A 24509-nucleotide genomic window follows, 5' to 3' on the forward strand; every position below is an offset into this window, starting at 1 on the left:
TGTGAGGAAGCTATGGCTTCAGAAAGAGCTGAAGGATTCCGTTGATGTCTGTATCATAATAGTGCACTTACAGCTAATGTGGGGTGAGTGGTCTTACTCTGCATCCATGTTTATATCCTGCGATCCCATGCCTGAAGTCCTCCGTAAACCTGATGGAGCCTGTGGTCTGCTGGGGATTCTTTCGCTTCTGCCCATCATGGCCTTAGAAGGCCTCCACCTTCCCCACTTGTTAAAGATTTATGTTGAAGTGAATTTGAGCTATGATGGAATGTGACTGCAGAGGCTCCCAGCGGTGGAGCTATCCTCTCTCTTTTCCCACTTTTTTGAGAGCAGCCACTAAGTAGATGGCTTGCTCAGTTTCCAAAATCAGTCAGCTGCATAGGCCTAGTTACTGTTTTTTTTGCAAACAGCTCTGCTTCTGAGAAATTCATTACAAGGTCTACTGAGTTATGTGGAAGAACTCTATTTAAAATAAAAAAAACCAAACAAACAAAAAACTACCTCAACTTTTTTTTTTTTTTAGAGCTAAGGTTTGAAAGCTCTCTGTTCCTGTGCTTTAGCCAGTTCTCATGTAAGAGCTTAAAGCTAGCTTCCCATGGTGCTGTGTGTCTGCAGTCACTCACTGCCATTAGTTGGGGATCTCTGCACTCTGCAGTTGGAGCCGTTGCTGACCTCTTTCTTCCTCATGTCCTCACAGTGTCTAAGAACTAGTGTACTAGTTTTGCATTATCAATCTTTCTGTGTTTATCCAGATGTATTGGGTTTGCATGGCAAGGTTTTGGTAGCAGGGGCGCTACAGGGGTGACTTCTGTGAGAAGCTGCTAGAAGCTTCGCCCATGTCCGACAGAGCCAATGCCAGCCAGCTCCAAGATGGACCCACCTCTGGCCAAGGCCAAGCCTATCAGCGACGGTGGTAGCGCCTCTGGAATAACATATTTAAGAAGGGGAAAAAAAAACAACAAACTGGGCAACTGCAGCTGGAGAGAGGAGTGAGAATATATGAGAGGAACAGCCCTGCAGACACCAAGGTCAGTGAAGAAGGAGGGGAGGAGGTGCTCCAGGTGCCAGAACAAAGAGTCGCCTGCAGCCTGTGGTGAAGCCCATGGTGAGGCAGGCTGTCCCCCTGCAGCCCGTGGAGGTCCGTGCTGGAGCAGATATCCACCTGCAGCCCCTGGAGGACCCCATGCTGGAGCAAGTGGATGCCTGAAGGAGTCTGTGACCCTGTGGGAAGCCCGTGCTGGAGCAGGTTTGCTGGCAGGACTTGTGACCCCGTGGAGGACCCACGCTGGAGCAGTCTGTTCCTGAGGGACTGCACCCCATGGAAGGGGCCCACACTGGAGCAGTTTGTGAAGAACTGCAGCCTGTAGGAAGGACCCACGTTGGAGAAGTTCATGGAGAGCTGTCTCCCGTGGGAGAGACCCCACGCTGGAGCAGGGGAAGAATGTGAGGAGTCCTCCCCCTGAGGAGGAAGGAGCAGCAGAGACAACGTGTGATGAACTGACTGCAACCCCCGCTCCCCGTCCTCCTGCTGGAGCAGGGAGGAGGTAGAGAAATTGGGAGTAAAGTTAAGCCTGGGAAGAAGGGAGAGGTGGGGGAAAGGTGTTTTAAGATTTAGTTTTTATTTTCTCATTACCTTACTCTGATTTGATTGGTAGTAAATTAAACTAATTTCCCCAAGTCGAGTCTGTTTTGCCCATGACGGTAGTTGCCGAGTGATCTCTCCCTGTCCGTATCTCAACCCAGGAGCCTTTCACTATATTTGCTCTCCCCTGTCCAGCTGAGGAGGGGAGCGATAGAGCGGCTTTGGTGGGTACCTGGCATCCAGCCAGGGTCACCCCACCACACCAGGCTGTCCACCTCACTTTTACACTAATACCTGATCTTGTTGAGAGTTTGTCTGCCTGTGCAGTAACTTCTCTCCCTGCCCCCCCCCCCCCCCCCCGCCTTATTTGTGGACTCCAGCAGTTATACAGGGTTGCATGCCTCTCTTTGGACAGTGAATTTAATCCTTCTGACAAAAAGCTTCTTGTTCTTAGCTGTCTTTCACAAACCTCTTGGCAATCTTAGAGACTTTGTAGACTGCCGTACAAGCTTGTCAGTTGTAAGAACTCTTAGTGCCTTCAATGGAATCAAATGGTATTGCTGTAAATATTCAAGCTACATGTGTTTGGTTTTGAATCCTAAAAAGATTTTTGTGTGCCAAAGTGCTTCTGGAGGTGCGCATGTTCTAGAAAGTAGCATTTCAGTCTTCAGACAGCAGTTTGCTACCTGAAGTCTGTAATATGGCCTTAATTTAATCTCTGTAATCTCAGTGGGAGTTTTGTTATTGTTGTGTGTGTGTGTGGTCTGTTTGGTTTTTTTGTTGTTTTTTTTTTAATTTTTATTTTTTTATTTTAAGCTCTGAACTATTGGAATAGATCTTACATTTTCATGGTTAGGGGAAAGCATAGAGTTCATTCAAAAGGTGGTATGGAGTGTTTCTTACCTATGCTAATAACAGAAGCAAATTCAAGTTGACAAGTTAGGCAAAATTTCACAGTGAGGGGAAAGTTCTGAGAAGATTGTGTGACCAAATTGCTGATAGTCCCATGGGACATTCCTCAAATAAATCTGTTTACTGACAATACAACAAGAGCCAGCGATATTAACAGAATTAAAGAATAGTTAATGTTTCCTGTGCAGCATTTCAAAGTTTGTGGACAACTCCTAAGTAAGGAAAGGCATGGGAGCGTGTGTGGTTTGGGTTTTATTGTGTGGGTTTGTTGGTGTTTTTCTGTTGTAGAAGAGGAGTGTGGAGACTGGAAAGATGGTTAATTAAGAATAAACTTAAAATGCTTCAAATAAAAACTTGCATGAACAGAATATTTTTACGTTTACATTTTGTAATTTGTTTTTACTGTTATTTTTCCTCCTGAAAGAAATGAACTTAAAACAGAGAAGTTTAAGATAGTTGACTAAAGCACAAGACTGATGCAAAATTATTTTTTTTCAGCAATACTTCATAACTGGGCTGATCCTAAAATGGCATTTCTCAAACATGATGTTTTGTAGAGGAACAAGCAGTTTTGCTTACAATGCTTAAAAAATGAAAATAGTAACGCTAATGGCATTCTAGACTAGTATTTTAGTTTATCGGTATATGACATCATATTAATGCAATTGCTTTTTTTCCCCACTAATAATTCATACTGATGTAGAACTTCTGATATAGTTAAAACCGAGAAGATACAGCAGCATTACTGTCTTGACAAACTCAGTATATGCTCACAGGTTCTGAAGTTTTACAGCTTTTCTTCCAGGCTTAGTTTTGCAACAGTCGCACATTAGGTGTTTACCAAACACTTCGTTACAGGAAAGAAGTTTGGCTTTTTTTCTTCAGCATATGTTAGATGGCAGCATCTGTATCTGAGTAGTTTGCAGCAATAGTTGTTAGTCAGTCAGTGCCACACATAGAGCATTGAACACAGTTTAGGGTGTAGTTGTTTCATGATAATTTTACATCTGCGTTTAAGCAAAACTGTTGTCTGGGATGACAGACAGCTGACTGGAAGAAGAGATAGTGGAGAGGGGATGACAGACAGCTGACTGGAAGAAGAGATAGTGGAGAGAGTTTGCTAATCTCTGAAGTCTTTCAAGAAAGTAAGTGATTACTGTTTGGTTTAGATAAGCTTTCTTTAGAATTGTCCTACAGTTTAGAAATTATGCTTACAGACAAATTGAAATAACCAAATGTCTTCTTTCCAGGCAACAAGGTTTCTCATAATCATGACACATTAATGTTTGAAAACATGGTTTTGATTTGTACTTAGGTTTTCAGGATGTTTTTCCTCCGGAAACTTTAATAGACCTGTAACTGATTTGCTGAAAGAAACGTGTAAGACTGTAAAGTGAATTTCAGATCACTTCCTAAAATTATAGGTAATCTTAGAAGCTTCTTGTTAGCAAAAGACTTGCTGAATTTCAGCATTTCCTCTGAAATACTGGCTTCTTGGAAGTATATTGGCCAATTGTCTCTTTGTCTCTTGAACTTTTCCTTTAAACTTTATTTTTTGTCCTATTTCTCCTTGCTTTCTTTACAACCAAATTCTTCCTGTGCATTGCTTCTATATTTTTTGCATGTGCTAGACTTGCATTTTCTGCAGCTTTAAAATGCTGTTATCTGCCTTTTGAAGTAGCTCAGTTTTAATACTGCATTGCTTGTAGGAAAGTTTAAATGGCCGAGTGGAGTATAGATCTTTGAATTACTGATAGATTGCTGCGCTCAAAGGAGAGCATTTTCGTTTTGTTTTTTTTTGTTGTTGTTTTGCAAGTGCTATTTCTTTGTTCAGCTGCATGGCTGCTTACCAATGTGTCCTGAGTTGGGAGGGACCCACAAGGATCATCAAGTCCAACTCCTGTCCCTGCACAGGACAACCCCAAAATTCACACCATATGTCTGAGGGTGTTGTCCAAATGCTTTTTGAATATTGTCAGGCTTGGTGCTGTGACTACCTCCCTGGGGGAGCCTGTTCCAGTGCTCCACCACCCTCTGGGTGAAGAACCTTTCCTAATGTCCAACCTAAACCTCCCCGGGCACATCTTCCTGCTGTTCCCTCAGGTCCTATCATTGGTTGCCAGGGAGAAAAGATCAGTGCCTGCACCTCCTCTTCCCCTTGTGAGGAAGCTGTAGACCGCAATGAGGTCTTCCCTCAGTCTCCTCTTCTCCAGGCTGAACAGACCAAGTGACTTCAGCCACTCCTCATACGGCTTCCCCTCTAAACCCTTCACCGTCTTCGTGGCTCTCCTCTGGACGCTCTCTAGTAGCTTTGTATCCTTTTTGTACTGTGGGGCCCAAAACTGCACACAGCGCTCAAGGTGAGGCCGCACCAGTGCAGAGCAGAGCGGGACAATCACCTCCCTTGACCGGCTGGCAACACAGTGCTTGATGCACCCCAGGACACAGTTGGCCCTCCTGGCTGCCAGGGCACCCTGTTGGCTCATGTTCAACTTGCCATCGACCAGAACCCCCAGATCCCTCTCCGTGGGGCTGCTCTCCAGCCTCTCGTTCCCCAGTCTGTACGTACATCCAGGGTTGCCATGTCCCAGGTGCAAAATCCGGCACTTGCCCTTGTTTAAACCAGTATCGTTAGGTGTGTGTGCGTGTATTATTTAAGGGATATAGTCTGAGGGAGAGTGGCTGTCTTTATCTGCATTCACTGCTCTGATCAGACTCTGGAAAACAAGTAATGATCAATGTTGTTTTCCCCCCTTGCCCCAAAAACAGCTGCATCAATTTCATGCATCAGATACATTGAGCTTGCTGTTACATAATAGATTCATGCTGTAATCACTCTTGGATGAAGGAGGATGTAGACGTACATAGATACATAGCTGTGCATTTTAAGCCCGTCTGCTGTCATAATGGCTGTTCTTTGAGGAGGGAAGCAATTAAATGTGTCTATTAGTTATAAGCTATGTGAATTTTTATTTTACTGACTGATATCCGTATTAAGTTATGTTTAATCACTTTAGGTACTGAAGTTATTTTACAGACTTATAAAAAATAATCTGCTGAAGAAACTCCCACAGCAGGGAGTTTAGTTTGTAAAAGAGAAGCTGAACTTGATATGAATAAAACATGAAAATCTGGATAAAACAATATAAAAACAGTCTTGCTATGATGCTGTTGAATTGCCAGTGTGAATCAGTATGTGTAAAGAGCAGATAACTTTGTTCCATATTGTTAGTAGTGTAACAGGTTTAATAATCAGAATTTTTTGATGGAATTGTAGTCTTTCGACTAGAGATCTCTCAGATGCCTTGTTAGGGCAGTATGGAAAAGACTATCCTAAGTTTCTGTGCTTTAACTAGTCTTGCTATGGTTGGTGTTGAAACAGAAGGTTATTATGGAAGGTTATATATCTTTCTTAAAACTTCCCCATTACAGGAAAAAAAACCCTGCTACTTACTATTAATAATGTATCTGTTGTGTTTTTTATTAGACTGAGGACTTGTGTTTAAATCTTCAAGTCCAGAAACTTTCACATGTGTTTCTTTGTTTCTCAGTCTTGCCATCAATATTCCCTTGTACCAAAGAACTCGAAGCATAGGTAGCCTTTTAAAAGCTCTAGTGTCAGAGGCAAATTGGAAAACACACAAATGGCAAAGTCCCTGGTTTTCTTCTGTTATTTTGAGGTAAATCCCTATTCCAACGTCATCAACCAAAAAAACCCCACCCAAACTTGTGGCAATGTATAGCTGTCTTTCTGAGTCCATTCTTCTGGAGAAATGAAATTCCAGAGAACCTCTGGAGACTTTGTACATGCCTTTGCTGGATTTTGTAATTATCTCATCAGGTGACTGGAGACAGTAAACCCACTTGATTTCTTATTGTGTGGGTCTTCGTTCACTTGAATTTAATCTAAACCCCCAAAACCACAGGGAACAACAGAGAGGAGACATAGCACTTAAATCTTTTTGAAACACTGATATGAAACATTTTGTTCAGAAACCAAAGATTTTTTCCAAAAGTGAATAAACACAGTAAATACAGCATTGATTACATGGAAAAACTGTGCATTGCTGTTCAGTGTAAATAAATAAAATGTAATGCTTTGATTTTTATTTTTTTTTCCAAGCATTAAGCTTGCTGATAATCACAGTATAAATCATAGCATATACTGAAAAGTTAGCAGAAGCAGCTGAATGAATAATGCTCAATTGCCCAGACATCGAATTATTTTTTTACAATCCACTATATATTTTCTTATTCAACACTCTTATCAGGATAAACATACTGTGATATACTGCAAGGTCATAAACGTACAGGAAACAAGTTCATTCAGTAAAGTTAAAAAAGTCTTTATTTCCTGTGGATTTGTGTCGCAAGTCCTCTCTTCAGTAACCCTCCTGCATTCCTCAGCTGCAATACTGCCAGCTTGTACTTTCATGGCCTGTAGCTCTCTTCAGAAATCCCTCTTCCCTCATCCTCCAGGTCTCTTGTTTCTTCGTGCTCGCTGGCTGTGGTCCGGACAGGATGCAGCACCTGATATCGCTCATTCTGTGCAGGCAGACAAGAGGGAATACTTAACCACTGAGCTTTCGCTGCAGTCTCTTCCCCAGGGAGAGCTGGTTGGATGTTTGTTCTACCAGTCCTCAGTTTCTATGAAAGCTGTTTAACTCCATATCCCTGAGACCTCTATCAAATTAATTTAAAAAAAGAAAAATTAAAGGGCAATCCCTAAGGGATAGGGTGGTGCAGGTGGACATAGAAGTTAATTTCAGAACATAATTTTCCTTAGAAAACCAGGGTAATGCATCTAATGAGCGAGGAGGAACTGTAGGGGCAAGTTCTTACAGCTCTGTTGTGGTTGAAGTGTGTGTGTGTCTGTGTGTTGTTTTATTTTGGTCTTTAAGACTATGTCTATACATGTTTGTTTTTTTTTTTAATTGCTTCTTTTTATATTTTTCTATAACTTGTATTGAACTAGTTTACTGGAGATCCATTCTCTCGTAGTTTTTAGTGGATAATCAGTGAGGGAATTCATTATTTAATCTAGATACATGTCATAACTGGTAAAGTACTTTGGTATCAACCCTTGATCCTTCTCCTAACTTTGGTTCATCCAAGATGCTTGACCGGGAACTCTTGTAGCAATTTTATTTTTAATTTGTAGCCTGTGTTGAGTCACTATAGCAACATGCCAAAAATATATAAGAATGACTAGAAAAACCTAGCTCTCGCCTAACTGCTGCTAGATACACAGTTGAGGAATTAACAAACAACAAAATTCTTACTGTCGTTCGGGATAGCTTAGTGCCAATATTTGACTTAAATTGGCCTTGCAGAATACATTTGGAAATCTTGAGTTGTTCTGTAATGATGTGTGTTATATTTAAGAATTACTCAGAAACACTTCCTCGTACTTACTCTTCCCACCTGGTTCATCAGTTCACTTTAAGCTATCAATAGTTGAACTATCAAATTATTTTATATGTGTATTTTCCAGTCCTTATTGCAAATGAGAGGTTACTTAATCTCACAGTAGAACTAGTCTTTCTGTGAGGCATTTAAGTCATGCAGATTTGTGACCTTACTGTAGTCTGAATATTGACATTTTCTTCCCTGAAAGTAGAATGATACCCTTGCTCATTTTGTAGTCCAATATTGTCAAATACTGTTAAATATTAATGATTCTGTCTGGCTGTTTTCCTGATGGTATGAAGTACTGTTTTGTGTGAACTGGTTAATGTTTGCTCGTCTACAGTTGTATTCTAGTAGATTAGGACCAGTGGGCAGCATTTATATCACAAGACAGTAAAAAATGGGCATTCAAGTAGCACGTTCTGATTTCAGATTTCTCCTTTCCATAAATTTCTGGAGATTTTCATGCATTTAATCAATAATTGACTCCTAGTATCTCCCAGGTGATTCTTCTCAATTGTCAATATTAGTTAATTTAAGAAATGATTCAACACTGAAAATATCTCTGCTTCTAGTGAACCTTTACCCTATTCCATTTTTGTGTTCCTTTTGTATGTATTTGTCCAGGTCAGCATCCTTGCTTTTTCCTTGGCTGAACCATTGCTGCATTACTCTACAATTTTCTCTGAAAATTGACTGCTTAACTGACTAAATAAAATACATGACAAGTCTGATGCATTTGCACACAAAATTGCTATATACAAAACAGACTTAATAGGCAGAATTGCTTAGATGATTTTTTTTTTTTTTTCCTGAAGTCAGGAAGTGTAAGGATGCAAGTAGCTGATGCCATACATTTACACTTACTTTTTCTTATGTACCTTTCCCCTCATGTTATTACAGTTATTCCTCAAGAGGAGTAGAAATTTATCTGACATTTTGTAAGGGCACTTGACATGTCTGTAGGGTTATAATTTGATTGATTTTTCAGGTCAATAAATAGGAATGTGACTATGCTGTAGAGGCATTAATATTGAGCTGGCCCTATCTCAGTGTTACCAGACTCCTAATCTTCCCAAAAAGCAGAGATTCTTGCACTAAAACAATACTGTTCAGCAACAATATTAAAATGAGAATTACTGCATGATGAAGGAGCAGTGGAGGGAAGTCACTGGCTTGTGACTTCTCCACTAGTATCTATATTATGCATTGGAATATGATGCCAGTATCTCTGAGCTAGCTTTGAACTTAAGTGGTGAAACAATGTAAACTGGTTTAAAAACAAAACAAAAAAACTAAAAACAACACACAAACTGGTAAAACCACTGTTGTGGATATCTGAGTAAAGATCCACATGTAGGATAACCCAGTTTTGGTGCCTGGTGAGAGAGCATGCCTGGTGAACATGGCTGTATTGTTCCTATGTGCGAGCTGAATTGTGTGACACTGTGCCAAGTCCCACAGCATTTCAGTCTGTGGAGAAGGGCAGAGCCAGATGAAGTGTGCTAATGCTCTCTAATAAGTGGGTAGGCCTAAGTGTCTCTTCCATCAGCAGAGCATAGGAAAGGCTTATTCACAAATTTAAGTGCAATTATTTTGCGGAGTGAGTGTGTTTCAAGTATAGCATTGATAATATGCTCATGGGTAAACTGGACTTTACTGCCCTCTGTTTAGAAGTGTGTCCAAGGATTATAGTATAACATTATCTGATCTAAGCCAGGTACGTTTATGCCAGATTCTGCCATAGCAATGCAATCTCATGTCTAACTTTTTTATTTATTTATTTTAATAGAACTTTAACATTCCACTTAACTGAGCGACTTTGCCTTTTTTCTTTCAGCTGATGCAGCCCAGCAATTTCAGTATGCAGTGAGAGTTATTGGAAGCAACTTTGCTCCCACCGTTGAACGGGATGAATTTCTTGTAGCAGAGAAAATCAAGAAAGAACGTAAGTGCATCTTTGTTCCTTTCTTAGAAATAGGAATGGAAGCTCTTCAAGAAGATATCTGACCAGTTTACTCTGAAAATGGGACAACTCTGCCTCACAGATAGTTATCTGATCTGTTATTAATGCTCACCCTCTGAAAATACGATGGAAATTCCATTAATTCCCCAGTTAGTATTCCTGAGTGGCTATTTATATTCACAGCTTAGATTTTTTTTTTTTTTTGAATGCTCAGCTTAGATTTCCCTTGCTGCCATTTACTTCGTATCTTAGCCACTATGAAAATAAAGAACAATTAATATTGCGCTCCTTTCACTTTAATAGTACTCACTTTGTGAATTCATAGTTCTTTTTAGAAGACTGATTTTTTTTGTGATGTGCACTTTAGAAATATTACATTTGGCACAATTAACTTCATGAGCACCTGTGTGAAACTTGCTGAATGAGCATCCTGGGAATTGATGGAATTGTTTATGTGACTTATCTGATGTTTCTTGCCTTCAGTTTCTCTACAAGTTTATCTGCAACCACCTTCTCAAAACCAAAACATTAGACCGTGACAGTGTAAGTTATGTTGCAGTTATGTTCCGTTGTGCTCTATGCTGCTCTGAGTCAAGTCTTTCACTGTGGGAATCCAATGGGGATGTGATGCATTCTTCTTGAAAAGCCAAATACTGCTTTCAGCAGATTATGTGCTTACAGTAGAATGTCCAGAAACAATTACTTGAAGTATGCTAATTAAATTAAAGCTTCGTATTTGAACTTTGAATGTTCAGTCAGGGAGATTGAATTAGGGTAACTGAAGTCAGTGGTTGTAACTGTTCTAAAGTACATGTGTATTTCTTGCTGACACAGAGCTTCCATGACTTGCTGATAGGCAAATAAGCCCATCAGAATTTCTCTAGATGCATCTCCAAAACACTGTGTTCTACAGTATCCACTTTCTGCATGAGTTGCTACGTGCTTTGGCTAGTACTAGCCAGCACAGCATATATTCTTTGGGCCTATTGCCAGGAGTTTTGAAGAGGGCTATCTCCCTCATCTTTCTTCTCCCCAGCTTCAGCTTGTAGGCTGATGTTAGTGATCATGTAACAAGTAACTGGATATATCCTTCTAACTTTACATTTATTTCAAAGTTACCGTGCAGGAAGTGACTTATTTGGCAAAATGTATTTAGCAGTGGCTTTTGATGCTAATTAATGTTTCTAACATTTAACAGTGAATTTTTTATTATTAAGATTTCTTCGGATGTTTTTTGTTTATCTTTTTTTTTTTTTTTTTTAAGAAAAACACGGCTCCTTCTGATGTAGCATGGCTTTTCTGAAGACATCTTAAAGCTTGGAGATGTTTTTCCTCTGAGCAAAGACTTCTGTTATGTAACTGGCAGTGATTGAGACTGTTATTTTTCTTAATATATAAAAGTTGTGTGACCTTGGAATTCTGCTTGACTTTGATCAAGTAGCATTACTACTTTTGTTTCTTGCTTTTACTGCTTAAAATAGGAACAATTCCACTTAGTTTTGTGAAGGGCTTTATAGCATTCTTTAACCCATGTCTGCTTTTGGTTATGTTTTGATTCCTTAAACCCACAGAATGGTAGACTAGACATTAAAAGGGCACTTATTTAGAAGGTGTGTATTTTTATTGCTCTAAGAAAAACAGGTACTTACATTACATCACTCCTGATGCAAGAATTTTCAGGGCTCTAATGCAGATAACATGAAAACAGGCAAAACGGTATGAGTAAGTAGAGTGAAACAGTTAAACATCATTATGCTTTCTTGGGTACATTTTCCAATTTACCACAAATATACAATTTCATACATGACTATTAAACTTCTTTCAATTTTTTAATCTATCTATATTTTTTTTTTAATAGTTGTGCGGCAAAGAAGGGAAGCAGATGCTGCTTTGTTTTCAGAACTCTACAGAAAACTTAATTCACAGGTAGTGTAATAAATGTATAAAGAGTAAAGAAACTGAAAGCACAAATATGCATCCTTCGGACGTTATGGAGTTGTTTTGGAGAGTGCTTGGGTCATTAACAGTATTATTACTGAGAGGATGGTTGAATACTGGAACAGGTTGCCCAGGAAAGCTGTGGAGCCTCCATCCTTGGAGGCAGTCAAAACCTGACTGAACAGAGTCATGAGCAACCTGCTGTAGATGACCCTGCTTTGAGCAGAGGGGTTGGACTAGATGATCTTCAGAGGTGCCTTCCAACCTCAACCATTTTGTAATTTTTGTGAAAATGTTTACAAGTTACTCTTGTTTTGTTTTGTTTCTACTATGAGCTGTTTGCTATTAATTAGAAATTAATTTGGATTTAATTGTAAATCAGAAGAGAATAAAGGATACCTGTTTAGTTTGCGTCGAGTTACATGAAGGGGCATTTCATATGAAGGAAGGAACTCTGTAAAAATAAAAGCGTTCATCTTTTTTATACGTAAAACTGATGAATTTTCTGATTGTCATTTATTTTACAGCAATGCCTTGCAAGTATATTGATTTTATTAATCTAGGGTTTAAACAGTCCTCATGCTTCTGAATTTTTAAGTGTTCCAGGTCTTTAATATTGAAGGTTAAGGGTTTGCTGACTTTGATGATTCTGCTAACACCAGTGTTAATCAAAGAATACTACATGTTGATACTCTGACAAAAGATGTTAGTGTACAGAAAGTCCATGATGCAGGAAGATGGATCAGGTGAAAGGGGGAAGAGGTGTGAGGATGGAAGTTTAGCTGAGGTAGGTGAAAAATGATTGCTGGTGATCTGTTCTGGATTCTCCTTAAAATCGAGTATTTAGCAAGGTAGAATATAGTGGGCAGTAATTAAATAAGATGCCCAGTTGTCATTTGCACGTACCTGATTTTTGACAACAAAAATTAGTTAATGTAAAAGACAATGTTTTCTATATAACAGAAGAATTGTCCTTATTTTACTCTTTGTATTTAAGAGAAATGTTTTTCTCTGTTCTTCTGCTTTTTATTCATGAATTTACATATAGATCATGGCTGAGTTTTACAGGATAATACTAAGATTTTAAGATTACAAAAAAGTGGTTCTGTGGAGAGTATGACTAGTCAGAACTCAGTTCTGCCCCTCCCCTCATCCATACTTAGCTTATTCACTAGTTTGTTAGTGCTTGGAGCTAAAGGTACTGTGTAACTCTTTGTTTTCCTTATCCTGTGGTTTTGTGTGTTATTTGCATTGATTTGTACAGTGAAGCAAGTGTCACTGGTTTGCAGACACCTGTTCCGATGACCTCAGACATTGGTTTCAGCCCCTTCTTGCATGTATTACACTCTATGATCTTGCTCTTTTAATACAGATTTTCTGTAATGTGTTTCTGTACCTTACATACTATGTTGCCATACCATTGCATTTGGCAAGCAACATAGCTGCAGAGCATGATGGCTGTTAACTTTGAAACAAAATCCTTGTCAGTGTTCATACTGGTTTGGTTATTCTTCTGAATGTAATACAAGATTACATCAGCTATCTCCTCATATTTTGCTGCCTGCTCAAATGTTTGAGGTTCTTTTAACCTTCTGGCTTTTTTTTTTTCTGTGCTAGCATCTTGTGTATGTGAAATGATACCATCTGAATACCACCTTCTTTAAAATTCATTCTACCAATTATAATTCAATCTGCTGTTAGGTTTATTACTAATGGTGGACAATCATTTCTTTTCCCCATGAGCTTACAGAAGGGCACAGAAGGAATATACATTTTCTGAATCAATGAGGGTTTTTCTTCCTCCAGCAGTTCTCTTGAAAGCGACTAGGAGAAAGAAAAAAGCTTGTGTGAATCTGTTTTAACTTCGTTTCATCCATTACTCTAAAGAGAAAAGGAGGTCAGTGCTTATTTTAGTGGCAGCTTGCCAGTTGAGCAAACCATACTTCTTGAGGCACTTAGAGTTATTCTGTCCTGGCCAGTAGAAGAAGCAGTAATGTTGCTGCTCCTTCTTCACCAGTTGTTAATGAGTTGTTGGATTAGTTATTTGCAACAGATGCAATACATCTACTTTTCGCTTATTGTTGAGATCACAGGAGAAGATAATAGACTTCTGCTCTACATAATAATATAGTATGTCTGCTTCTACTCTTATATAACAGTATGGAGCTTTGGTAGGTTTGGTTAGTGGCCTCTGTCCTGAAGAAAGAAATGTTCTATGGCCAAACTTCTTATACCATGTAACATACATGCACAAAATGCATAATTTGCAGAGAAACAGGAAAAATCGAAAAAGGTGAGAATGAAAATGTGTTTAAAAAAAGAGAATTTCAAAGTGACCTTGAAAGTGCTTTTTGCAATCTGATAGCACTGAATTACATTGCTTCAAAAGGGATGGGATCTTTGTTGAATCTTGGTATGACTAAAGTTTCCTTTGTATTCAACATTGCTTAGTATTCCAGACCATAGCATGATCAATATTGTGAAGGAACTTGTATGAGTTTCTTTGGTTTACTCCACTACTTCATGTCCATTATGAGGTTCTATGTCCCTGATAATTCAGGTGTAAGCGTTAGTGTCACAGAACTACAGAGTAGCATATCTAGAAACATACGTGTATTTAAAATAAAACATTTAATATTTGCCATAACTGTTCTCTTCAAAGTGTTCAATTTGTAGCTTGGGCTTTAGTTGTTTTGTCTTCTGCTGGTAAGCTTTCTGCTGAGATCTAAAGCTGCTGAGAGTGTTATTCAAACAGTCTGTATGTAACTGTCTATTTGTCTGTTTGCCAGACTATATTGCATATTCCTGAAGTTTCATGTTAACAGTGTCTGTCTTAAGCTGTGAAAATTTTGGTAGCTCTCTTGAATGGCATTTAAAGTAATAGAAATTGAAATCCTGAAACTTTTGAAGCCTCCCTGTGAAGGGGAGAGTGGAGAAAAGACAGTTCTTTGCTTAAAATTGTACCAAGAGTCTTCCTTCTTCGCCTTTAGGTTAGAGTAGCATCCGCATCTGAGATGTTTTAAATGGTGAGAGTGTGTGGGAATGCTGGTAAAAGTTGAACTCTGTATAAACCTCTTTCTTAGTAGCTATGAATTTTAAATTGAGTGTACTTGCTGATCTCAGAGCAGGTGAGAGTTCATGATTTTAATACAGTGGAGAAAATTCATCAGACTAGCAATAGAGAGGCTGCACTGCACATTCCCAGTTTACTCAAGAGCGTGGCTCTGAGTTGGTCTTACTTGTGGGGAAAATTGATTTATATGGTACATGTTAGTAGGCTGCATAATTTTAAAAAATCCATTATTATTAAGAGTTAAAACACTCATTTCTGTTTGTCTTCATCTTTTTTCAAAGGGCATTTTGAAAAACAAATGGTCAATACTCTACCTCCTGCTTAGCCTTAGTGAAGATCCACGTAAGCAGTCTAACAAGGTAGGTGAGGACACCTTCGTTACTTCTGAGAAACAATAAATGTGTGTCACTTGTTCTAGATGTCAATAAGAATTGCTATCCAGACTTAACCAACACCTCAGGTTGTGTTTGTGGTGTTTCTGTGTGAGGCTGAAAGGAAGAACACGATGCAAGTATCTGCAATTTTTTTCTCTGTAAATTTTTTATACTAAGTAAATGTAAAAATGTGAGCTGTCCAACATTTGTAGCTGAAGTTGTGACTTTATTAGATGGGTGATTTTTTTGTTTTCTTTCTGCTTGGTGGTGTAATGTCTGCTCACGTGCTAATGAGTTTGAAATGGAGTAGGGAGAGCAAAATTCCTCCTTTGGTTGCAGCTCTGCTGGCACTAAAGTGCTTTTTGCAGCTATTGCTAATGACAATTTGCACACAAAAATAAGCTATATTGCTAAAAGTACTTTTGCTCACTGTAAGGGACTTGCTTTTTTGTCATTATAATTGTAACAACAAATTTTTCTTTGCATAAACATGGTCTTCAGTTATTTTTTGCATTCTTGAATATTACACTTCTGTTAACTAAAGACATGACTGAAGCAACTCAAAAACCTTTTCTTTTTATTCCTCCTTTTTCAAATTCTCTTCTTTTTCAGGTATCCAGTTATGCCACACTTTTTGCTCAGGCATTGCCACGGGATGCTCATTCAACCCCTTATTACTATGCCAGGCCTCAAAGCCTTCCATTGAATTACCAAGACCGCAGTGCTCAGTCTGCCCAGAGTTCTGGCAGCATGGGGAGCAGTGGGATCAGCAGCATCAGCCTGTATGCCCTGAATGGGCCAACGCCAACTCCGCAATCACTCCTTCCAGGGTAAATTAAACTGTTTTACCTTACAAATAGGTTTGGGGAAGGCTTGAGATGATCTGCTCTTCTCCGCCCCCCTCTTCTTTTTTTTTTTTTTTTTTTTTTTTCTTTCCCCCACCCTCCTCATTTGTATGACATCGGAAATTCCACTGTAGGTGCATAGAAACTGAGTTCCTTAGCTGAACAGTTCAAATATCAAGTGCTGTCATATGACCATGTGAAGCCATAAATGGCTGGCCAAGTGTATCCATTCTTAAACTTAACCTTAGCTATCTGCTGAACAGCTATATTTCACTGGATCCACTCCTTTGGATTCTAGTGCCAAGTCCTTTTCCAAATTTCTCAGTTCTCTGAAACCCTTTAAAACAGTCTTTATCTTACTTCTGTAAACACCTTGGATTTAGAGTCCTTACTGAAGTTCCTTTTACTAAGCATTACTCAGCCAGTGTCAAATTAGACAAAAATTAAGTCAAATTAAGTCAAAAACTTAACATCATCCATTTTCAAGTGAGTGACCTTTCTTGCATGGTCTGACTTTCTTTTAAGCATGTTCACAGCAGGTTGGCTGTTGTACTAGAGCAGTCTTGCATCTTGAGTGGACAGAGGTTTTTTTGAAAAAAAATTATACAAGAGTTAATCAATTCTTATAAAAAAATTACCTATTAGAAAAAAAATCCTAAAACACCTACTGTTCAGCAGTGGTTTAATTGTCTGTGCATACCAAGATGAATTTACATTTGGAACTGAAACATTCAAATACCAAATAGTTCAGATTTTTGATGAGTAAAAGCTGGCCCTTGTAAGCCGTAAGAAGATTGCCTGATTATTGACTTCGTTAAATAAGCCAACACAGACAGTTACTTGCTCAAAATCTGAGCCCTTCTTGTGCCATTGGATATCATGTTGTATTACCCCTCCAGCTCTACAAAGACTGACAGAGATGCACTGCGCAGAGTCTGTGTTCTATGGAGGGAAAATGAACGTGTTCATAGTCTGTGAGAGGGAGTGGTTCAACGGTCATTCTGTAATATATACCTGGAAATACATTGCTTCATGGAAGTTGAGCATGGAAAAGTGAACAGAATGTTACGAAACTTGTAAAAGTGAGGACTGTGCTTATTTGCATAGCTGTTTCAGCCTTGAACAAAAAAGCCTGGAAATAAAGCCTTTGTCCAAAAGCAATGGGGACATCACTTTTCAAGAAACTGTCGTTAATGTCAGAAAGACTCAAGAGAATATAATAAAAGGGAAGAAATGAGCAAAACCCCATTATTTTGTCCTAACAGAAGCTTCATGGGTTATGAGTTGACCAAATCCCTAATATAAGGCTAATTTATGGAAATTTTTATTAATTTATTTCCTTTCTCATAATCAGAAAAGAGAAAGACCCCATATTCTTGTCTCTTAATTCTCCTCCCCACCCCCAACAGTTGCGAAACAAACACAAAATCGGAATTGGTGCATTTTCAGAAAGTACTACAGCTTTATTTTGAGTTGAAGATTTTTTTTTTTTTTAATACAGTGTATTTGAGATGATTTATAGAATTCATATTTTGGAATTAATAACCAGTGCTGACACAACTGAATTTTATTGTTATTAATATGCTTTACAATACAAATACTTTCTTGACTTTGTCAGTACTAGGTTTGTGCGGTGTATCTTGGATGCACAAGGAGAGCATACCTTTAAGCTTGGAACATTGTGGGAGGACTATGGCCCACAACTGAGTGAGGAGGTGGTAGACCAGGTTAGTAAGCAAAAGGTGCAGGCTGATGTGGTCAAGAGAAACCTTGAAACCAACAGAGCAGGGCAGAAGGGGGTCCACCCAAGTGTGTGCACACAAATGAGGAATGTGGAGAGGGCAGCCTTATAAGGGAAGCTCTCATACCTTTTCTGGGAGATCAGCACAACTTTACTGGAGTGCCTACACGCTGACACATGCAGTGTGGGGAACAGACAGGATGACTTAAGAGGTCTGTGTGCAGTACTAGGGCTTTGATCTCATTGGGATCACAAAAACATGGTGGGATAGCGGGATACTGATGTATTGCAGAGGGTGGATACAGGCTCTTTGGAAAGGACAGGCTAGGATGGCAAGGAGAGGAAATTGCTGTTTACATGAGGAAGCAGCAAGAATGTATGGGGCTTTGCCTAGGGTCAAATGAGGTGCCAGCTGAGACTTTCTGGGTTAGGATTAAAGGGCAGACCAACACTGGTGATGCTGTAATGGACATCTGCTGTAGACTGCCTTATCAGCAAGAAGTAGATGAGGTCTTCAGACAACTGGAAGAAGCTTTACATTTGCAGGCCCTGGTGTTCATGTGGGACTTTAATCACCACAATATCTGCAGGGCACAAGCAATCCAGAAGGTTTCTGAAGCGCACTGATGGTATCTTTCTCACACAGGTGATTGAGATGATGAGGAGAGGTGCTTTGCTGGACTTTACTTTTTTACAGATAAGGAGGAACTGGTTGAGAAAGCAAAGGTTGGGGGCAGCCTTGGCTGCAGTGATCCTGGTGCAGTTCAGGGTTCTGAAAGGAGGAAGCAGGGAAAAAAAGCAGGATCCAGTCCCTGGACTTCAGGAGAGGACACTTGGGCTCTTCTGGGATCTGCCTGGAAGAATTCCATGAGAGACTCTCCTGGAGAAAAGAGGGGTTCAGGAGAGAATACAATAGAATAGTTCTGTCTGAACAATCATCTAGTCCAACTGCCAGACCTGAGAGCTGGTTAATATTGAAGGATCACCTCCTTCAAGCTCAAGAATGGTCCACCCTGACAAGCAGGAATTCAAGCAAAGGTGGCAGGAGGCCTGCATGGATGAACAAGTTGCTCCTGACAAAACTCAGACATAAAGTGTACAAAAGACAGAAGCAGGGGAAGGTGCAGAGGGGCATCCAGGGAGCAGGGAAAGCCCAAACTCACCTAGAGTTGAATCTGTCAAGGGACATGAAGGGCAACAAGAAAGAATTCTACAAGTACATGAGCAGTAAAGGAAGGCTAGGGAAAACATGGGCCTGCTGCTCAAGGGGCAGGGGCTGTAGTGACAGATGATGTGGAAAAGGACAAGGTACTTGGTGCTTTCTTTGCCTTTGCCTTGGTCTGTGCTGGTAAGACCAGCCCAGACCCTGAGACCCCTGGGAAAATCTTCATTACTCCCAGTTTACCCCTGGCAGAGGATGATCAGGGCCCATGCAACCTAATGGGACGCATCCACAAGTGCTGAGGGAGCAGGCCAGTGTCACTGTGAGGCCATTCTTGGTAATCATAGAAACATTTAGGTTGGAACAAGACCTTCAAGAATATCAAGTCCAACCATTAACATAGCACTGCCAAGACCACCACTAAACCATGTCCCCAAGCGCCACATCTACCCATCTTTTAAATACCTCCAGCGATGGGGACTCAACCACTTCCCTGGGCAGCCTGTTCCAGTGCCTGACCACCCTTTCAGTGAAGAAGTTTTTCCTAATAGCCAATCTAAACGTCTTCTGGCACAACTTGATATCATTTCCTCTAGTCCTATCATTTGTTACTTGGGAGAAGAGACTGACCCCCACCTCACTACAATGTCCTTTCAGGTAGTTGTAGAGAGCAGTAAGGTCTCCCCTCAGCCTCCTCTTCTCCAGGCTAAACATCCCCAGTTCTCTCAGCTGGTCCTTAAAAGACCTGTTCCTTAGACCCTTCACCAACTTCATTGCCCTTCTTTGGACATGCTCCAGCATCTCAGTGTCCTTCTTGTAGTGAGGGGCCCAAAACTGAACACACAAGGTGTGGCCTCACCAGTGCTGAGTACAAGGGGACGATCACTTCCCCAGTCCTCCTGGCCACACTATTCCCGATGCAAGCCAGGATGCCGTTGGCCTTCTTGGCCACCTGGGCACACTGCTGGTTCATTCATATTCAGGCGGCTGTTGGCCAGCACCCCTAGATCCTTTTCCGCCAGGCAGCTCTGCAACTACTCTTTTCAAAATTTGCATACCCCAAACCAGGTGACGGGTATAGAATCAAAGTTTTTAAAGATGCTTCTTCCTTTTGTCCTTCTAGACAATCCTATCAAGCTCCAGGTGTTGGAGATTGCCTCCGCCAGCAATTAGGGTCACGTCTTGCGTGGACTCTAACTGCAAGCCAGCCTTCTTTACAAAGTACTACCTCAAAAGGCTTTTCAAATGCTGTCTCCCGTGGTGTGCCAAGGTCAAGGCGAGAAGGGGATACAAGTGGTGAGCAAAGATGCATTTGTTAAAGATAACTTTTTACAATTGTTATCTATATCCTCCATTATTTTTTCATGATTTTGAAATAGTTTTATAGCGTGTTGAATTTTTTGAGGAGTGTTTTGCTAGAATGTATCTCATAGAATGTAGAAGCAAATATGCAAGGCTAGTATATTTGGCCACAATCTCTTTGGCTGGTTGTTAATTTCTTTTTGCAATGATTGGTTTGATAATGTGTTCTGGTCTTAAAAGACTGACTTCATTGCAGTGTTTGTCAGAATCAAGTGATTGTGGTTTGTGAGGAACGATCACGCTTTTGATGATAAGATGCTACTGCTTTTAGAAAGGCAGGAAGAGAGCTCAATGAATAGAACTTGTTGAAATAGACTCATCCATTTGTGATTCTGTCTTTTAAAACTTGGAAATGTGCAGAGCTCTTGAACTATTTTTTCTTTAAATTAGCGCTCTGTTTACGGTGGTTGTATTTAGAGCAATTGACATAAAATATTGTCAATAAAATAAAAAATAGGTAAATATTACTAATTTATTTTCTTGATTAAGTGGCTATAAACTTGAAACTGCTGCCTAGAGGGTCTATTCTGAATTTACATGAGTGCAACTAAGGAGAAATTGTTTAACAGATGATCTCTGTGGCAATTGTGTAAGTTTCAACCCACTCTACTTTTACTGTAAAAGCGGGAGACTTTTCTGAATAAGAGAGCTAATGGCAGATGTTGTCATCCTACAGTGCTGTTACTCTCTGGCAAAGAAAGATAAGAGATGTGGTTTTTTGTTTGAGGGTTTTTTTTAATAACTCCTATATAAAGAAGTGTGGGTAGTTAGAAGCTAAAATATAGTCTATCTGCCAGCCCCTGCATCTTACTGAGTAACAGTGCACAAAGCAACAGCTTATAGACCAAACAGAGTTGTACTGGTATATCTGAGGGGAGCATTTGGCATTTAGAACATAATTAACAATACTGTTGATGTGCAAGAGGATGTGTATGTGTGTGTGTATATAAAATATTTATAAATATATATTACTTTTATATACATGATGGATTTAATATATATAAATATAGAAAAAATGTATAGAAATACATAAAATCTAGCACTGCCTCTTATTTTTGTTGTACTAATTGCCGTAAAGAGCAGTACAAACTTGTTTCAGTCAGTCAGCCAGCAGCTGTGACTTTTGATTCTTATGTGGGATGGGTATAAGGACGGACAGTTGTCTTAAATGTAGTCACTGGTTGATGTAGAAATAGAGCTGCATTCAGAATATAAAAGGCTATTGTCAAGAAGATATATTTCTATGAATATGAAATTCTTCTAACTAATTAAAAGGTGTTTTACTTCTTTTAAAGGTGCTTGCTGTTAATTGGAGTTTTCTTATTGCTGCATTTGCACAGACAGTATAACCAGGAGCATTGTATGGCTGACATTAATACCTGTTGTATTATTTACCAATTAAAGAAATGTGCACTTGAATCTTATACTATTTCGCTGAGTTCCTAAAAGGGACTAGCTACTCTTGTGCACATCTTAGTATTTTGAGGGGAGTCTGAGTTTTAAACAGCATCTTGAGGTGATGGCTACTTTTGCCAAAATAAGAATAGAATTTATTTTTTGTTGGTTTTGTTCTGGGGAAAGTGGATTGTTGGGAAAGCAAACTGATGAGAGTAAAAGTGCTGTCAAATCTGGGAGAAGCATGTTGTAGCATCTCAATTTCTGGATAGTCATTGTTGAAATTGTTTCATTCTTGATACCTTAAATGAAGTTACAAAAGCAGATGGTGCTGTTTTGTTAGTATGATGCTTGCCTCAGAACTCAGCACTGGTGATTGAATCAGAAAAGATAACAAGTTTAAGAACTGGCTAAAGTGTTGGTTAGAATATAACATGCCCTGTGTCATACAAGCTGACCTTCTGTGAGAGAATCCCAGGTATCAGTGGAGGCAGGTAAAAGGAATTCTTGGCTTTCCTGTCAGGTTGTTAATAGGACTTAAAACATTTATTTACAGGTTATAAACACAGGCTTTCTCTTTTCTTTTTTTGGCTAGGCTTCTAAATAGCTTTTTGAAGTTGTAATAAAAACTAATTGTCCCAACAAATCTAAATACTGGTTGTTTTTTCTCTTTTCTTTCTAGGTTCTGTTGAAATAACTGAAGCAAACCTTGTAAGAGATGTTTTGTATGTCTTCCAGGGAATAGATGGCAAAAACATCAAAATGTGTAATTCTGAAAATTGCTATAAAGTGGAGGGAAAGGTACTATATGGTGACTTGTATTTCATATATGAGCAGAGAAGTATGTAGGGGAAAAACAGCCATGAAAAATATGTTTAAAAAGTTAAAATATTATCACAAGTCTTGACCTCCCCCCCAGCGCCTTTTTTTTTTTTCCAGTACAACAGAGTAGTTTCAAAATTACTAATTTAAAATTGATTGAGTAGCTTAGGTCCCAGAAAGAAACTGTAGCATTTCACAAGATGTGACTAGACTCCCAACTATTAAGCCAGTACAAAGACTCCTCTAAGTTATGGCTTAATTTGAGGATTTTTGTCATCATTGTCCCTCCCCAGTGTATAAGAATGAATATAAAGCAGATGCAGACTTTTGACCATGTTATTATTGGATTAAATTTAACAGCCTGAAATGTGGAATGGATGCTAGCCACTTGATGTTATGGGCTTGATTACAACTTAAAAGTGATCAGATGGGATCATGCAGATAACCCAAGAAAGGACTGGTGGTAGAACTGAAGAGAGGGCTTTCAACTCCTGTTGTTGACAGAAAACCCAGCTGATGTGAATTTGAAGGAAGGTGTCAAATAGGGGGCAGAGGAATGGGAGAGAAGCCTGAGAGAGAGAAGATCTGGCTTTACGGTGTCACATTAAGCATAATTGCAATGTGAAAAAAAAAAAAAAAACCAAGGGTAAGATTGGGTCAGCTGAGGAAAGAACAAAACAACGGTGCTAGCATCTTCTCCTTATTCAGTATTTAGACAGTACTGCATCACAGTTCAGCTTCAGCTTGCTAATTGGCTTTCGTGTTCTTGTTCAAATGGAAAAACAGTGCTTCCGATTTTCACTTGTATTAAGAACTTTATACTATGACAACATGACATAGCCCTAAAATGGTGGGGTATTGATTGTGGCCCATTTCACGTGCCGAGGGCACAGTAGACTTATCTTAATGTTGATGATAACTGAACTAATTTCCTTTTCTCCTCCATAATAATAGCAAAAAGTGAAATGTATGATTGTTCCCCCTGTAACTTTACAACAACACTTAGCACTTTTTAATGGAGGAAAAAATTAAAAACTTAAATCTTGTTAAATCTTCTTAATAAACAGATTCTTAAGGATGTCATCTTCTGCACCTGTAGATGCTGCAAAGTTTGTAATTCCTCAACACGTGCACTGAGTTAATTATGTACCATATATAAGTTAGATTATATATGGCAAAGGAAAGGTAGCATAATAGATTTTTCTAGAGGAATGTGGAGAAAACTTCATCAGTGATTGCAAAATTGACACTATGGGTTTCATTAGTTTTCTGTGTAGTTTTCATATCATGTAGACTAGTTTGAGGTGAAAAACTGTTTTAGTTTGAACTCCTAATTCTTTTAATACAGGGAGTTTGATTATTCAGATGATTTGTGGTCAGTAATGCTTTTTCTTGAGAACTTTGTCTTCAGTTATTTTTGTGAAATCAGTTGTCTTCCATCCTTCTTTCTTATTGGCACTTTTACTGAGCTACTGGACCCAGTGAAGATGAAATTATTTGACTGACTAGAGCTGCAGCTGGAGGTTTTTCTGATGAACACGGAGGACCAAGATCATACCTCCTCTGGCTGTGTTGACTGCATGTTAGTAGTCAAAGCATGTAGTTTTCCCTCAGCTGCACAAAGAAAATGTCATTGTACAGAGTCTGGCGTTTTTTCTCAGAAAGAAACACACTTTCCAAGCTGTTATTCTTGCCTGAATGTTTTCCAATGTCAGCATTAATACTAAGTCTGTTGGAGACATTCAGCACTGTATAAGCTAGCAGCTTCTGATTTGATCTAAGAGATACAAATGTAATAACACTAAGCCAATTTTGCTTGTTCCTCATTTGATTCCAGCAGATGTGTATTGTACTTAATGCTTGCCAAGCACTCTGTAGTTGTAGAATTCTAAATAGTTCTTATGTCATCTCTTTGGTTTTAGCTTTGG

General features: G+C 39.2%; 1 protein-coding gene across 1 annotated transcript in view; it reads left to right on the forward strand.

Moving 5' to 3' along the window:
- TUBGCP3 (tubulin gamma complex component 3) overlaps window positions 1–24509 on the forward strand; it is a 59074-nt gene that overhangs the window by 4464 nt on the left and 30101 nt on the right. The window contains exons 2-7 of the mRNA XM_087758440.1: window positions 9744–9851; window positions 11728–11795; window positions 15162–15239; window positions 15867–16084; window positions 20126–20298; window positions 22442–22560. Of these exons, the coding sequence (XP_087614566.1) occupies window positions 9744–9851; window positions 11728–11795; window positions 15162–15239; window positions 15867–16084; window positions 20126–20298; window positions 22442–22560 (764 nt within the window). The remainder of the gene's footprint in view (window positions 1–9743; window positions 9852–11727; window positions 11796–15161; window positions 15240–15866; window positions 16085–20125; window positions 20299–22441; window positions 22561–24509) is intronic.

Source organism: Nipponia nippon, unplaced genomic scaffold (genome assembly GCF_047370975.1).
Source record: "Nipponia nippon isolate SJK-2023a ecotype South Korea unplaced genomic scaffold, ASM4737097v1 scaffold_2, whole genome shotgun sequence".
In the NCBI taxonomy this organism is placed as follows: Eukaryota; Metazoa; Chordata; class Aves; order Pelecaniformes; family Threskiornithidae; genus Nipponia; species Nipponia nippon.